General features: G+C 36.9%; 1 protein-coding gene and 1 long non-coding RNA gene across 4 annotated transcripts in view; one reads left to right on the top strand and one right to left on the bottom strand.

The window, feature by feature from the left end:
* Positions 1–10,933, top strand: part of LOC107593538 (uncharacterized) — a 14,894-nt gene extending 3,961 nt beyond the window's left edge. The window contains exons 2-3 of the long non-coding RNA XR_001610096.1: positions 7,230–7,233; positions 10,924–10,933. This is a non-coding gene — a long non-coding RNA (uncharacterized lncRNA). The remainder of the gene's footprint in view (positions 1–7,229; positions 7,234–10,923) is intronic.
* The window catches only part of tinagl1 (tubulointerstitial nephritis antigen-like 1), a 26,186-nt gene extending 11,863 nt beyond the window's left edge, over positions 1–14,323 (bottom strand). The window contains exons 1-3 of one of the 3 annotated variants that reach the window (XM_016283289.1): positions 14,206–14,323; positions 8,993–9,309; positions 6,127–6,193 (exon numbers count right to left, since the gene is read on the bottom strand). In XM_016283289.1, coding sequence (XP_016138775.1) covers positions 6,127–6,193; positions 8,993–9,302 — 377 coding nt within the window. In that variant the 5' untranslated portion in view covers positions 9,303–9,309; positions 14,206–14,323. Of the gene's footprint in view, positions 1–6,126; positions 6,194–6,308; positions 6,379–8,992; positions 9,310–13,255; positions 13,374–14,205 lie in introns of those variants that run through there. The other 2 variants (XM_016283290.1, XM_016283291.1) reach the window with 2 other exon arrangements.
* Between the last annotated feature and the right edge of the window lie 552 nt (positions 14,324–14,875).

Raw genomic sequence — 14,875 nt, 5'->3', positions numbered from 1 at the left:
GCCCAGTTCAAACTTAAATTGTTATAATTCATAAACGCTTTTGAATACAGACCTAAGGTTGGTCTCTTTTTAAACAACACAATCTGCAGATTATTGCAGAAGTGAAATCATTTAAAAAAAATGAAAGCATAAAAAAGTTATAGAAGTTTAAATTTACTGTAAAGAAAATGTACTGTAAACGGAATAAAATAAATATTTTATAAAATATGTTTAATCCAAAATTGCTATAAAATTAAAGCCATATGTCTAAATAAGTTGTGTTCGAAATTTGAAGTTGATAAATTATAGAAGTTTAAATTTACTGTAAAGAAAATGTACTGTAAACGGAATAAAATAAATATTTTATAAAATATGTTTAATCCAAAATTGCTATAAAATTAAAGCCATATGTCTAAATAAGTTGTGTTCGAAATTTGAAGTTGATAAAAAAAAAATTGAGGTTCCTATGCAATTTTGTTTAGGCGTTATACCACAAACAGCCACCGGGTGCCATCCAAACTCCACTGAATTTTTTTGATGCATTTTTCTGTCACAAATGTATTAATTGCTCTCTCAATATTATGTCTATGACAAAATACCACCAAATATGGAATCTTGAGACTCAGACCTTTCCAACTATATGTATTTTGTCAAGATTATGACAAGTTTTGATTCTAAAAGACCGTAATACGTTTGGAATATGGCACCTCCCACTAAGGGGGAGGAGCCCGCTAAAAGATTTTAAAGTACAATTTCCATGGTAACGCAGTGTCTGATTTCAAAATGTTTTTCACAGGATGAATTTGGAGGTTTTAAGCTTTCAAATGATATTCAATTTATGATGATTACTAAAACACGTGATAGGGAAAAAGTAAGCGAATAACCGTGTGTTCACACCAAGCGGCAACCTCCCGTTCTCTCTTGTAAAGCCAACAAGGAAGTGACTTGAACTGTAATTCAACAACTGGCCGCTAGAGGTTGGCTGCAAAAGGGAGTCAATCCCATAGACTCCACATGTTAAAATGCCTAACTTTACAGCAGAAAAAAACGTTTACAGCCTGGTTCAAAAAATGATTTTGGTCTATATAGCTAATTTTGCCCTTCATGACAACTGTGAGGGGGGTGAATTTTTTTTATAACTCATCCTTTTAAATTATGTTAAGCCTTAAAGTTCTGCATAATTAAGGGTGTGGCCACTTGAGTGACAGGTGGATTGCCGCTGCTGTAACCACCATCGAGCTAGGTTTCAACAACCAGCTCCCCGCCTCTTTGCCCATCTTCGATTATCCGGGAGTGACGAGCTGCCCAGATGGCGACAGTCGCTTCCATGATTAGATTAGGATTTAATTGTAATATATTGAAGTAAACTTAGGTGTCCCGTATACGGGACGGTGACAGTTAAGGGGTTAAAACTGTTCAAAACCCTGATGTGTGCACTTAAAGGTACAATATGTAAGATTGTTTTATTAAAACATCCAAAAACCACTAGAACAGTGTTACATATTTTGCTGACTTGTGTACTTACATTATCCCAAATGTTTCGAAGAGTGTTTAAATCCAGAGAAATAAGCAATTTTAACTAGTGACACAGACCGTGTCCATAGTGTCATTGTGTCGCTTGCCAATGACGTCATAACCCCTTGATTTCCGGTTTTGTTTTGTAGAAAACATGGAAACACCAAAGACACTTTAATATGTTGTGTGTTTTAATAGACCGGTGACGACCGCACAGAGTAGCATTATAACAGAACGTTCAAATGTATCTAGTATGATAAAACAGCGCTGCTTTTTCCCCCCACATACGCACGACCGGAAGGAGCAGAAGCAGTCGACTGTGGCATATTAAAAGCTCCGCTGCTTTTGGCTCCTGTGTCACGCTTGTCCACACTCTTAAAAATAAAGGTGCTTCAAAAGGTTCTTCAAGCGATGCCATAGAAGAACCATTTTTGGTTCAACAAAGAACCATTCAGTCAAAGGTTCTTTAAAGAACCATCTCTTTCTTGCTTTTTTGTAATCTGAAGAACCTTATTTCGCCACAAAGAACCTTTTGTGAAACAGAAAGGTTCTTCAGATGTTAAAGGTTCTTTATGGAACCATTTAGACAAAAAGGTTATTCTATGGCCTCATGAAGCACCTTTATTTTTAAGAGTGCAGCGGCCTCGTTTCGCTTCGACGGCTTTCAGCCTCAGTCTGCTTCATTCTACTACGTTAATAAATCATTAGCTCATCCATGAACATGATTTCTGCCCGAGTCCCGTCGGATCGCATCGGCTGTGGAGATGAAGCCAACTCCCATGATTCCACACTAAGTCACGGCGTCATCAAACTACGCCTTTGTCTCTTTGTTTATTTTGAATACGCGCCCTCCAGCGGCGAAAATTACATATTGTGCCTTTAATGTGAAAGATTATAGCAAAATGCAGGTGTGAGTTTATCAGTTAATTACAGTCAAGGGTTACCATTTTAAGTGTGGGAAATAAACATTTTTGTGCCTTTAAAATGATTTAAAACATTTAATCATGGTTAATTTTATGTTAGGTAAGTCATGGGACTGTATTTGTGGAAAGAAAAGTGACTTTAAAACCCCTCATTGTTCTTTCATTAACAGTGCAGTTTCTGAGGACTGACGTAAATGGTAGATGAACTTTTAGAATAATAAACAACAGTGTGTTTATATGCGTTTTAAAACAGAGAAAGAAAATGTAGACAGACGTCAGACCAAACCATAGAGAGAAACAATGAAGCATTTCAGACATATTCTACATTTGAGACACAAAACAAGCAAGAGAGAGAAACTGAAAGAGAGAGAGGCCTATGAGCCTTTTAAGGCTACAGCTCTTGAAGAAATATCCATTTTTAGTCAGTCTGTGCTTAGGGAGGAGGTTCAGGCCTGACGTTTGAGAAGAACGTGGATTAAAAGAGGAAGAGCAGAGGTGCACTGCTGCTGAGACATTACTAGAGAGCAGCGGGATGAGTCACGAAGAGAAGAATTAAACTTCAGCATGTAACCTGTCCAGCCCATTTGTACTACGCACATGAATGGTGCCTCAAATCGCACGGCAAGGAGAGGTTGGCTATTATTTTGTGTGCTGTTGTTTTTTATTTGGACCAGTATGCTGGCAACCAACGTAGCTATGGGTTTTGCACTCACATTTTTCTCTGTAAAAATCTAGTTGCACATTGCAGATCTTGTGACCACTTCTTTCTGTCAGGCGACACACATTCAAAGTCCTAGTGTTCAACCTTCACACAGTAGTTCAGATTGAGACATAAATTCACACACCAGCACACACTTGCTGGTTGAAAGTTACAAAAAGGCCTTTAGAGTGCAAAGGTGTCAAGTGACCTGTTGTCAGCAGGAAGCTGAGTTTCTCACTCTGTCACGCTTCACTGTAATGCTCAAAACAGCATCCTGATACAAGCCTTTGACATGCCTCTGTAACATGCCTTACATTTCACAGTAATCTCAAAAAGATGACAGCGGGTTGAATGCATGGGCTCCGGCAGGGATTCATATAGGCTAGACTCTGTGATAGGGACTATAGAAATGCAATGGCCAAAATAGATTTAGATTGATAAAACTGTCTGCAAAATGGCATTTTCTTTATCTGTATTGTGTTTTGTTTTCCAGTAAAATTGGATAAGATTTGGATAACTGACAAATTATGAAGATTTGACATTCTTCTCATAACTCTAGCACAAAGATTGCAATCATTTCTGACATTATAGCCAGGTGTATGTAAAAGAGAAAGAGTAAGAAAGATACAGTTATACTGAGACACCAGTAGCGCTCATCACATCACTGACTGAGGATCAGATCCTGCAGGAGGCAGTGGGTCTGTGGCTGCTACATGCCAAACATACGGCCCAGTCCAGTGAGGCTTGAACTCAGGAAATCTCAGGATTACAGAGGTGAATGTGAACCAGAGGGAACAACAACTCCACTGGGACAGCAGCCAGTATTTCATCAATCTCTGCCACCACAGGAAGCAGATCACTACATACAGAAGAACGTAAAAAAAGATAATGATAAAACGAGAACTGAAGATAGGGGAGATAACAGGGCAGTGCCAGGAGGTGCCAATCTTGTGGTTAGTGTGATCACAGAAAGCACCATCACGCCTAACTAACAGATAAAATCATATCACATCAACAACAGACTGAGTCAGACATATAAACAAAAACATCTGCAGACAGAACATACAACATGAGCATTCTTGACTACATTTACACGATAAGGCAGCTAATAGGAAAAATATGATTAAAATGCCTTCAACTCAAGATTAAGTTTTCAAGTCAAATATATCTAAATTCACAGAGATTATGTTTTATCATCCTGATCATTTGTACTAGCTTGTAGAATAGCTTTTCTCCTCACAAGACTCTCAAAACCAGCACTAGGGCATTGTAAGTATTGACGGCTCTCATATTTAGGTCTTAATGTGTTCAAAAACAAGTAAATTTCACCCTGTCATAAACATTTGCAATATGTCACCATGTGCACACATTACACCAAAAACAAACAACACTGGAGATGACACCACACTGTATTCCCAGAGACAATACCCATATCACTGCTGTGTGAAAAACCTGTGGAATTGGGGTAAGGCATTCCTGCTTTTCTGTTTTGTCTAACCATCACTAGTTTCTCACAAGGCAAAATACAGTGAAAAAGCACTATCAGATGCATTTAGAACAACAAACATTATACCATCCAAATTGGATGACAAGACAGCATGTAAGCAAACAAAAAATGGAAAATAAAATCTCATAATCACACTCTACAAAATGCTGGGTTAAACACAACCCAGCGCTGGGTAAAATTTGGACAAACCCAGCGATTGGGTTGTTTTCAACCAACAGTTTGGGCAGTAACCCAACCGTTGGGTCAAAACTGGGGAAGTCGTGGCCTAATGGTTAGAGAGTCTGACTTGTAACCCAAAGGTTGCAAGTTCGAGTCTCCGGTCCGGCAGGAATTGTAGGTGGGGGGAGTGAATGTACAGCGCTCTCTTCCACCTTCAATACCACGACTGAGGTGCCCTTGAGCAAGGCACCGAACCACCAACTGCTCCCGGGGCGCCGCAGCATAAATGGCTGCCCACTGCTCCGGGTGTGTTCATGGGGTGTGTGTTCACTGCTGTGTGTGTGCACTTAGGATGGGTTAAATGCAGAGCACTAATTCCTAGTATGGGTCACCATACTTGGCCACATGTCACTTCACTTCACTTCACTTTTGAAAACAACCCAATCGCTGGGTTTGTCCATATTTTACCCAGCGCTGGGTTGTATTTAACCCAGCATTTTTATACTGTATTTCTTAAAATTGTAACTTAATTTGTATTATTATTGCGACTTTAAGTCACAATATACCTTCAAATTTAATTTAATTTAATTTAATTTACTGGAGAGATGTAATTTCACCAATTACCCACAATTTTCACAGTAAATCTCAGTTGGAGGTCATGTAGCGCACATGAATAGCTCAGTCAGCTAGTGCAAATAACTACCTCTTCATGCAAAACAAAAATACAACAATCCATCACCAACAAACAGAAGGGTAATTTTACAGCCAAAGCAGTTATAGATTTAAATTCTATATATCACCGTATATTCAATTTCAGCATACAAAATGATATATTCCCATGTGGTGGTTATTAACTAAGGAGGTTTATGTGTCCACTGACTCCTCAAACAGTGAAAGGGAATGTGCTTCGACCATGGCTGGTGCGACGGATTAGATTCTATGAGGAGAGCTAATCCTATTAGCAAGGGGTTTTGTGTAAAGGGAGAGAGACATGCGGTAAATATTATGGATGTATATGTGCTCTACATTATCCTGCAATGTGTTTGTACTTCTCACATTGTCAGGATCACAAGGGCGCTGAAGGTAAAGCATATGTATGGGAACTCAGGATTGTGTGTAATCTTTTCAGGACCCGAGGGGTCCCACTGTCCTGCCCACTGAAGCAGCCCAGTCAAGACTCTCTCGGTCTGCGGATAAATCCTGCCAACATGAGTGTTGATGTAGCCAAACAATGGACTTGGATTGAGAGTTTCACAGTGCCCTTGAAAAGGCCGTGTTGTCAGTGCTATGGAAATGGAACGAAGGAGGATTTGTATATAGCTTTGACTAGATTTCACACTCACCATAAATTACAGTTCTCTTTGTATGTTGCTCCTGAGTGAAACCTGTGGCCGTTCCTTTCACAAGAACCTGAAATCAACAAACAACAATTATGAATCAGTCTGCAGGAGATTTGAGGAAGAACCACACACACATACTTAACACTTGGATTAACAGTTTGTCTGATGTAGTCTGTGGTGCCCGCAGTGGAATGTTTTCTTGGCTTTCCATTGCTTTCCCAGAGACTCTGCTATCGTCATGCCTTGACGAGCTTAATCAGAGATTGCCACATTGCCTTGCTGGAAATGGGCAGGCCATCTTTCCTCTCCTCCTAATATAATACAAACTACAGTAAGAATAAACTAAAAAGGAGTGGATGCATATGTAGGATGTCTATGTAAGACACTATAACAGACACATACATAAAATCATGTCAATAAAAATCAAAGTGAATAATGTCTGCACCATTAGTGGCACCGAATAGAATTACATAACAACACTGGCTCAACCGAATGCTGGAAAATGAGAGGAGAGGAATGTTTAAAACTCGTTTGGAAACAGGGCTCACTGTTTGGCTGGTTAGCATGATTCAGTTGGCCGCTGCTGGTAGATGTTGTAACGACACCATCTGGGCCCAAAATGGGTTTTTCTCCATGAATGACAAATTAAAATATATTCTTAATTTGTGGCCATGATATCTAGTTTCTTTTCTCTCACATGCAGTGTTTCATATGTGGCCACAATTAAATTAAAATTAGTGAACAAATTATTAAAACACCACCCTAATTTAATAAATCATGGGAACAAACTCTTAATTTGTAGTCACAATATATTTTTTATTTATTTAATTAATAATTTGTTTTCAAGTGACATACAATTAAAGATTCATATAATATATTGTAGCAGATGTTTTAACAGTGGACCGTTTTTTTGAAGGACTCTCAAAAGTGTGACGTGACATTTTCTCCTGTTTGCTGTCTTTTACATTCAGAAAAAGTTCGGGAAAGACACTATGGAAGAATTTGCATCTGTGTTTGTGGCATGTTACATTTTTTTGTTTAAGTATTCCAATTTTACTAGAATTTATATAGTTTATCTTTTTATTAAACTAAATTACTTTTTATAGGCAAGTTTCAAGTTTAAACATCAAAAAGCTAAGCTGCAATTGCCCAAAATCCTAAAAGAGTAGGAAGCATGAACTATCAGATGTTATTTTTACTGTAAATGAAAGCGGCTTTCCATTGAAAACATTTACTGAGATTTAGCAACACTCTCCATCTGAGCAATGCTGAGCTGTGATCCGTGAAGTCATACCTGCCCTACAGACATGATTGTCCCTCCTTTAGCAAACACACATTGTGCACATACCTGTTGTGATCCCTCCCTGTCCGCAGTCACCCTTTCCACCCCCTTTCCTCCTCGTGCATTACAGGCATTCTTTCAGCTGACCTCCATTCATTGCTCCCTGCCTTCCGCTGCCCTGTTCTGCTCTTGTCATGAGAATGCCACTGTTCTCTGCCCATTATTAGGTCCACGACTGAACATTTTACACCTCAGTGGTACTACACAACCACAGTGAGGTCCATGAAGCAAGAATGGCAGGAAAACATTAACAGGGAAGAATTTGGACTTGGTTTTCCATTATGTGTCTAGAAAATAACTAACCTTTTCTTAACGGTGTAGACTTCAAACATTGGCTGTGGGCCAAAATGGTTCCCTAAGCATACCAATGATTGGCTTCCCATCTTGATTAAAAATGACTAATCCCAAACTATAGATCTTTTCAATATGAGAACAAGATTGAATGTTTCTTGTCATGAAGGAAGCTAAAACAGGATTAAACATGAACCTCTGCCATCTGAGGATCCAAATTGACAAAAAAGCACTAAAAAATTATCATAAAAGTAGTCCATATAAGTCTTCTGAAGTCATACAATAGTTCTATTATACTGATAATTATATTGTTGTCGCATCAAAATATTGATATAAGCCCTAGATATGCTCATGAGAGGACTAGCAAAGTCTGATTTGAGAAAGATTTTTTTATTTTAAGGTCAAATCTTTTCAAACAATTGATTTATCAATTGATTCACAAAAGTATTCTGAATATTTTGCTCACAAATTATATTGATCTGGTTCTCAAGTTCCCTATTTTCAGCCATATTTGCAATGCTAGCAGCTATTTTGGGCATGCAAGACCAACTCCTATCTGTTTGAGAGGGAAAATACTTAAATCTCACAAACTGCTGGCCAAACTCAAAATTAGCATATTTAAAATAGGTATTAAAGGAATAGTTCACCCAAAAATGAAAATTGTGCCATCATTTACTCGACTTCATGTCATTCCAAACCTGTGAAAGTTTCTTTCTTATGTTATACACAAGAGAAGACATTTTGAAGAATTCTGAAGAACCAAACAGTTGTTGGTCCCAATTGACTTCCATAGTAGGGTCAATGGGGACCATCAACTCTTTGATTACCAGCGTTCTTCAAAATATCTTCTTTTATGTTCAACATAAGAAAGTATTTTTGGGTGAACTATACCTTTAGCATCTGACATAAACTGCCCCATAAATGCTGTTTCTTATACTGAAATAGCATTAAAAAGAATATATTTCAGGTCAATCCAGGGATTAGATTATCAGTGAATAATGACTTCAACTTTGATCTGTTAATAATATGAAGCTGTTGTTTGGCTAGAAGACTTATAATATAATATGCCCTAGTCATATGGATAATTTTTATATTAAATTTACAGTGCTTTTGTGGATCCTTTTTGAAGTTTGAACGTCTAAGTCCCTATTCACTGTGCAGACAAATACATGGAAAAGAGTGACCAGCACTCTCAGACTCAGCAGTCTTCAGAATTCACTTTGTCATTCAACTTACTGGGAGGATATGGAGGAGTTGTTCCCAGGCAGTGGCTCCAAAAGTCAGGACAACAGTCGGACACGGTGCGGTTGCAGAACAGGTCACAGTAACAGATGGTGTCCAGGTATGGCACAGTGCACTGGTCATTTCGGCCGGGGCAGCAGCCTCCTCTCCTCTGGCAGTAGGAGCCATAGGGGTCCCGGATCCCCCTGAGGTGCAACGGGCTGGCCAGTTCTCTCTTAGTGCGGGACTGAGTCCTCGCCGACATTCCCCCTTCCACCAGCAGGAGGAGCGCTGTGATGGCAGCCAGCATCAAGAGCTTCAACATTGCTTATCTGTCATAAAGAAATCAATATAGCAAAACATCAGCCATTAGGGTCAACTTTCAAATCAGAACTGAATCTAATGCACCAAAACAAAATTATGCTCCAAATATGATTCCAGCAGTAATAACATTTTAACATTTGAGTGAAAACAGAAACAGAGGTGTTAGGCAGAGCAATGCAATTCCTAAGGCCGATGGTTTGTTTTGCACTTTCCTGAAGCAGGCTGAGCTCGAGGCTATGAGCCAAAAATCTGCAATATAAACATCACTGATAAACAGATGTTCCACTTGTTCTTATTTTAATAATGCACTCATCCTGCAAACACAATAACAGCACAGCAGTATTCAACGAGGTTAGAATGATCATTCTGAGGAGAAACTGTAAGCACAGTTTTCTCTTGACTTTTGTCCATGATTGAAACTACTATTATCTGTGTGCTTGGGTTTCTGTGGGACTATCCATACATTAAGGTGTGTCTAATAGAAAAGGTGGGGTCATATGACTCAGGCCTCAAGTTACTGTAGACGTCCACCACTTTTATGTACTTACTAAACTTCCAGAAAAGACTCACAGCAGTTACTACATCTATTTAAATATTGTCTTACACTAGGCTCTTCCTTTTAAGAGAAAGCACAAAGGTCAAAATGAATGGCCTTTGCCCACTGACTGCAATGTCTATATTTGATCTCTCTCGAGACATTTTGTCTCATTTATAATATTTGAGCTATGAGCAAACAGATATTCGCAGTAGTTATCACGTCAACATACTTGGCACCATCATGGATCACATACTGAGCAATACAGAAAAAATGTCTGTGAAAACTTAAATCCATAAACTAACCAAAATATTACATAATCCATGTGGAGTGTTTACATTTAAACAGAATTGAAGAAATGTGCTTCATATTTGATTCAATATGCTCCAAAGCGGTATGTAATTGCTTAATTATTGTGAAAGGATAATTAATGTTTTGCATTCATGCTGCTAATGCTTTTAGTTACCTGGTTTTCTTGGAATCATTTTGGAGAATTTAAACTATAAAACCCAATGGTAAATAATATTTTTTTTATTTCTTGTTTACTTAAAAATTGTGTTTGTATTAAAATGTCAAGATAAGATGAATGTCCCTTTAAAATAGGAAAATGGACCTGTTTATCTTCATATTCCAAGAAAGGACACAGTAGCTGACATGGTGGAAATAATGTCAGTATCAAACTAATGGAGCCAAAACTTATCATTGTTATGGAAACAGCTACTTCCTGCAGTCAAAACCAAGACAGGCGCACAAACAGGGTAAGGCTGTCTTATAAAGGCTGTCCATCTTTGATAACAAAATAACACATTTTCATGTAGATTTATACACAAAATGGACCTCACAAGCATTATATATGTTAAATATTAATCATTATTTTTAGATTGCATATGTACACAGCCGTTCAAAAGTTTGACATGTTTTTTAATGGAGTCTCTTGTGCTCATCAAGGCTGTATTTATATGATCAAAAATACAGAAAAAACAGTAATATTGTAAAATATTATTGCAATTTCTAATATTGGTTTCCTGTTTTAATACACTTTGAAATATTATTTATTTCTGTGTACTGAATTGAACTGAATTTTCAGCAGTCATTAGTCCAATCTTCAGTTTCGCATGATTCTTCAGAAATCATTCTAATATGCTGATTTATTATCAGTGTTGAAACTGTTGTGCTGCTTATTCTTTTTTGGAACCTGTGATACTTTTTTCTTTGATTCTTTGATGAATAAACAGTTAATAAGAACAGCATTTATTCAAAATAGAACTCTTTTCTAACAATATGTCTTTACTATCACTTTTTTATCCATTTAACACATCCTTGCTGAATAAAAGTATTAATTTCTTAAAAGAAATAAAGAAAGAAAACATTTACTGACCCCAAACTTTTGAATAGTAGTGTACACTCTTAAAAATAAAGGTGCTTCAAAAGGTTCTTCAAGCGATGCCATAGAAGAACCATTTTTGGTTCCACAAATAACCATTCAGTCCAAGGTTCTTTAAAGAACCATCTCTTTCTTAGCTTTTTGTAATCTGAAGAACCTTATTTCGCCACAAAGAACCTTTTGTGAAACAGAAGGGTTCTTCAGATGTTAAAGGTTCTTTATGGAACCATTTAGACAAAAAGGTTCTTCTATGGCCTCGTGAAGCACCTTTATTTTTAAGAGTGTATATTGTAACAAAATTTCTATTTTGAATAAACACTGTTCTTTTTAACTTTTTATTTATCAAAGAACCCTGAAAAAAGCATCACAGGTATAAAATATTAAGCAGCACAACTGTTTCCAACATTGGTTATAAATCAGCATATTAGAATGATTTCAGAAGGATCATGTGACACTGAAGACTGGAGTAATGATGCTGAAAATTCTGCTTTTCTTCAGAGGAATAAATCATATTTTAAAGTATATTAAAATAAAAAACTGTTATTTTTAAATTGCAATACTATTTCATAAAATTACAGTTTTTTTCTGTATTTTTAATCAAAAAGACTTTATGAGCATAAGAAACATTAAAAACATTATCTGATCCCAAACTTTTGAATGGCAGTGTATAGATTATATATCACTGGCCAAAAGTTTGGAATAATTATGATATTTTAATGTCTTTGAGAGAAGTCTCTTAAGCTCATCAAGGCAGCATTTTTTTTCAAAAATACAGTAAAATATTTAAAAAAATATTGTGAACTATTATTAAAAAAATTTCTATTAAATATTTTAAAATGTAATTCATTCTTTTGGTGGCAAAGCCATTACAGTCATCCGTGTCTCCTGAAACTTCAGAAATTATTCTAATACTGATTTGCAGCTCAATTATTAATAATGATTTTTTTTTTCAGGATTATTTAATGAATAGAAAGTTACTGAACAGCATTTATTTTAAAAATAAATCTTTTGTAACATTATACAAGTTACACGTTAAACTGATTTCTATATTTTTTAATTAAGATTGATATATATTTGTTGTCTTCTGAAATAACATATGGCTTTAAAATTAAATAGCCTTTTAAAGGTCATTGTTTGGCGTGGCCTTCCTCCTCTTTCTCCTCGTTTAATTGATCAAATTACTGCTCCTGATCCTCTTCCCTGAGAACAATGTCTTAAGATCACACATAATTGCACTCAAGCTGCCTGTTGTGGTCTCGGGTTAAAAAGAAAAGAGACTTGACAAAGATGAGAGGCCTGCGAGCAAATTACAGAAATAGCATCATTAATTACCCAATCAGTCCACCAGGCACAATGTCCCCCATACAGACAAAAGAACAGCCCCGGAAACAAAGTCCATTGCTGTGCAGTTTTCTGCATGACTGTGCCTTTAGTTGACCAGAGCAAACATATGGCAGCAGTGTCTCAGCAGTGAAAGAAATGCTCGTTTGACCCTGTTGTCATGACGATCACTCCGGTAAATATCAGTAATGATGTCACTACAGTAATGTGGATATTTTGGCTTTTGAAGGCTCGCCTGTTTGCTCTCGACGGGAGTGTAGCATGTAGAGACGTGTTGACTTTTACATCACAAACATCCCGTATGATGCTTGATGTGCAGCAGACAGTAAAACGGCTGCTCCTGCACACATCACTGATTTATAATCTGCTGTCTGACAAATGATACAGCACTCGTTTTCATCAAGACTTACATCAGCGCTTTTGATCACACAAAACTTAACTAATGAGCTGATACAGAAAATACAGCATTATAGTCATATCTCCAATCTTAGTTCCATGTGTACAGGTGGTTCAACACAACATACTGACACAAACACCACAATCATAACAGGCTAAAAATACAGGAGGTCTTGTCTTCTGGATATTCATACTTTAACTTCACCTTTAATATTTTAATTTCACTAACAAATATTAGTGAATTTAAATAAAAGTCTTTGAAAAAATGCTACATTTAAGGTTGATATGTAACATATACCTTTGTTGTTGTAGAATGACACTTCATGGACTTTGAGAGCAGGTCTAGAAGCTTCCATATCAGTATCAAATAAAAGACAGATAGCAGACCGAGGAGACTTTCTAGCAGATTCCATGCTTATCAGTTATGACAGCTTCTTGAGCTGTCAAAGAAGTATAGCACAGACACCACCTACTTCTCATTTACATGTATTGTAATACTGAAAGTGATGACCTGAGTGATATTTGAGATCATACATAATTTTCCTGCAGTTATTTACATAACTCTTTAACTCTTCATGTAGTTTACATAGTTGTATAAGACACATTTGCAGTTTAAAGATATCCACTAACTCTGTATTATCATATATTTCATATTAATTTCATATGTAATTTATCTGAATGTGGTATCATTCAGTTATGTGATAGATTTAATGAAGTACACTTTTCTGACAAATAACTATAACTTTCATCATGTTACTAAACAAACACTAAATATAACTAAATATAAAGCAGCAATCTCCAATTAATGTTTGATTTCAAACAGATTATGCATTAAAAATACAACATTAAATTAATCCAACCTAACCCAAAGTTCAGCTAAGATTATACAAGTGTACGGCTTTGTACACAAATAATGATAATGATAATAAAGCATATAATTTCATTAATATGGTACTAAACATAAAAAAGACTAAAGAATAGGCCAGGCTTTAAATGTATCACTTGAAAAAGGTTGAAGACTGATGTAGAATATTCTAGATTCAATGACAGCTGAAGTATAATGCTTTAAATTTCATAACTTAAACTACTTTTACTTCATGAAATGCCATTCTTGGTACATGTAAAGAGGATAATAGTGCTGCCGGTCTGCTGCTCTTAACTACGCACCTGTTTGACACACTTGCATGAAAATAGGGAGGGAGGAGGTTGCACAGGATTTAAATAGCTGGAACAAAAAAAATCCCCCACCTTGTTTAGTGAAATCAAATCCTTCCTCTGGTTATATCCAGTGAACAAAATGTGAGCTGGTTTGTTTCAGCTACAGGTCAAAGTACTGAACAGAGTACTGTCTTCAGCCTCCTGTCTGGCCCCTTAGTCACACTCGGATTTTCCCTCTCTATATAGAGCCAGGACAAGCCCTCCGACCCACCCCTCCTGCTTTGCCCTCCTTCTCTTTACTTTCTCCCTCCCACACATCCAGACACAACACATTTACACACAGACAGGAGCTACTTTAGGTTATACCCCTTTCCTTGAGGGTTTTGACTGCTTGTATCAGTTTGGGGGCAATTTATCTTTCCATGCCACACTTTTCCTGTTGGTTAATTCATTATGGATCATTATGTTATCTGTCTCACACCACTGTACTTCTCTTTTTTGTTTTTGCTTACACAAAAGGTCATTTCAGAGGTAGGTTCTTCCCTCACCACCTGCTGGTCAGTCGGACAACTACATTTACAATTCATGTGACATCACATCAACTGTTGAATTACCACCAATCAAGTTTCCAGAAGAAAAACAGAAAAATAAAGTGAAAAAATAAATAAATTGGTGTTTGTAATGCTCTCAAGAGCTGCATTGGAGGCGCATATGTGCAGATATATTTGGAAACTGATCTTGATTACACAATTGGACACTC

This window comes from Sinocyclocheilus grahami, unplaced genomic scaffold (assembly GCF_001515645.1).
Source record: "Sinocyclocheilus grahami isolate Dianchi unplaced genomic scaffold, SAMN03320097.WGS_v1.1 scaffold173.1, whole genome shotgun sequence".
In the NCBI taxonomy this organism is placed as follows: Eukaryota; Metazoa; Chordata; class Actinopteri; order Cypriniformes; family Cyprinidae; genus Sinocyclocheilus; species Sinocyclocheilus grahami.
Note: the sequence above shows the minus strand (reverse complement) of the source record. Positions and strands in the feature narration are given on the sequence as shown.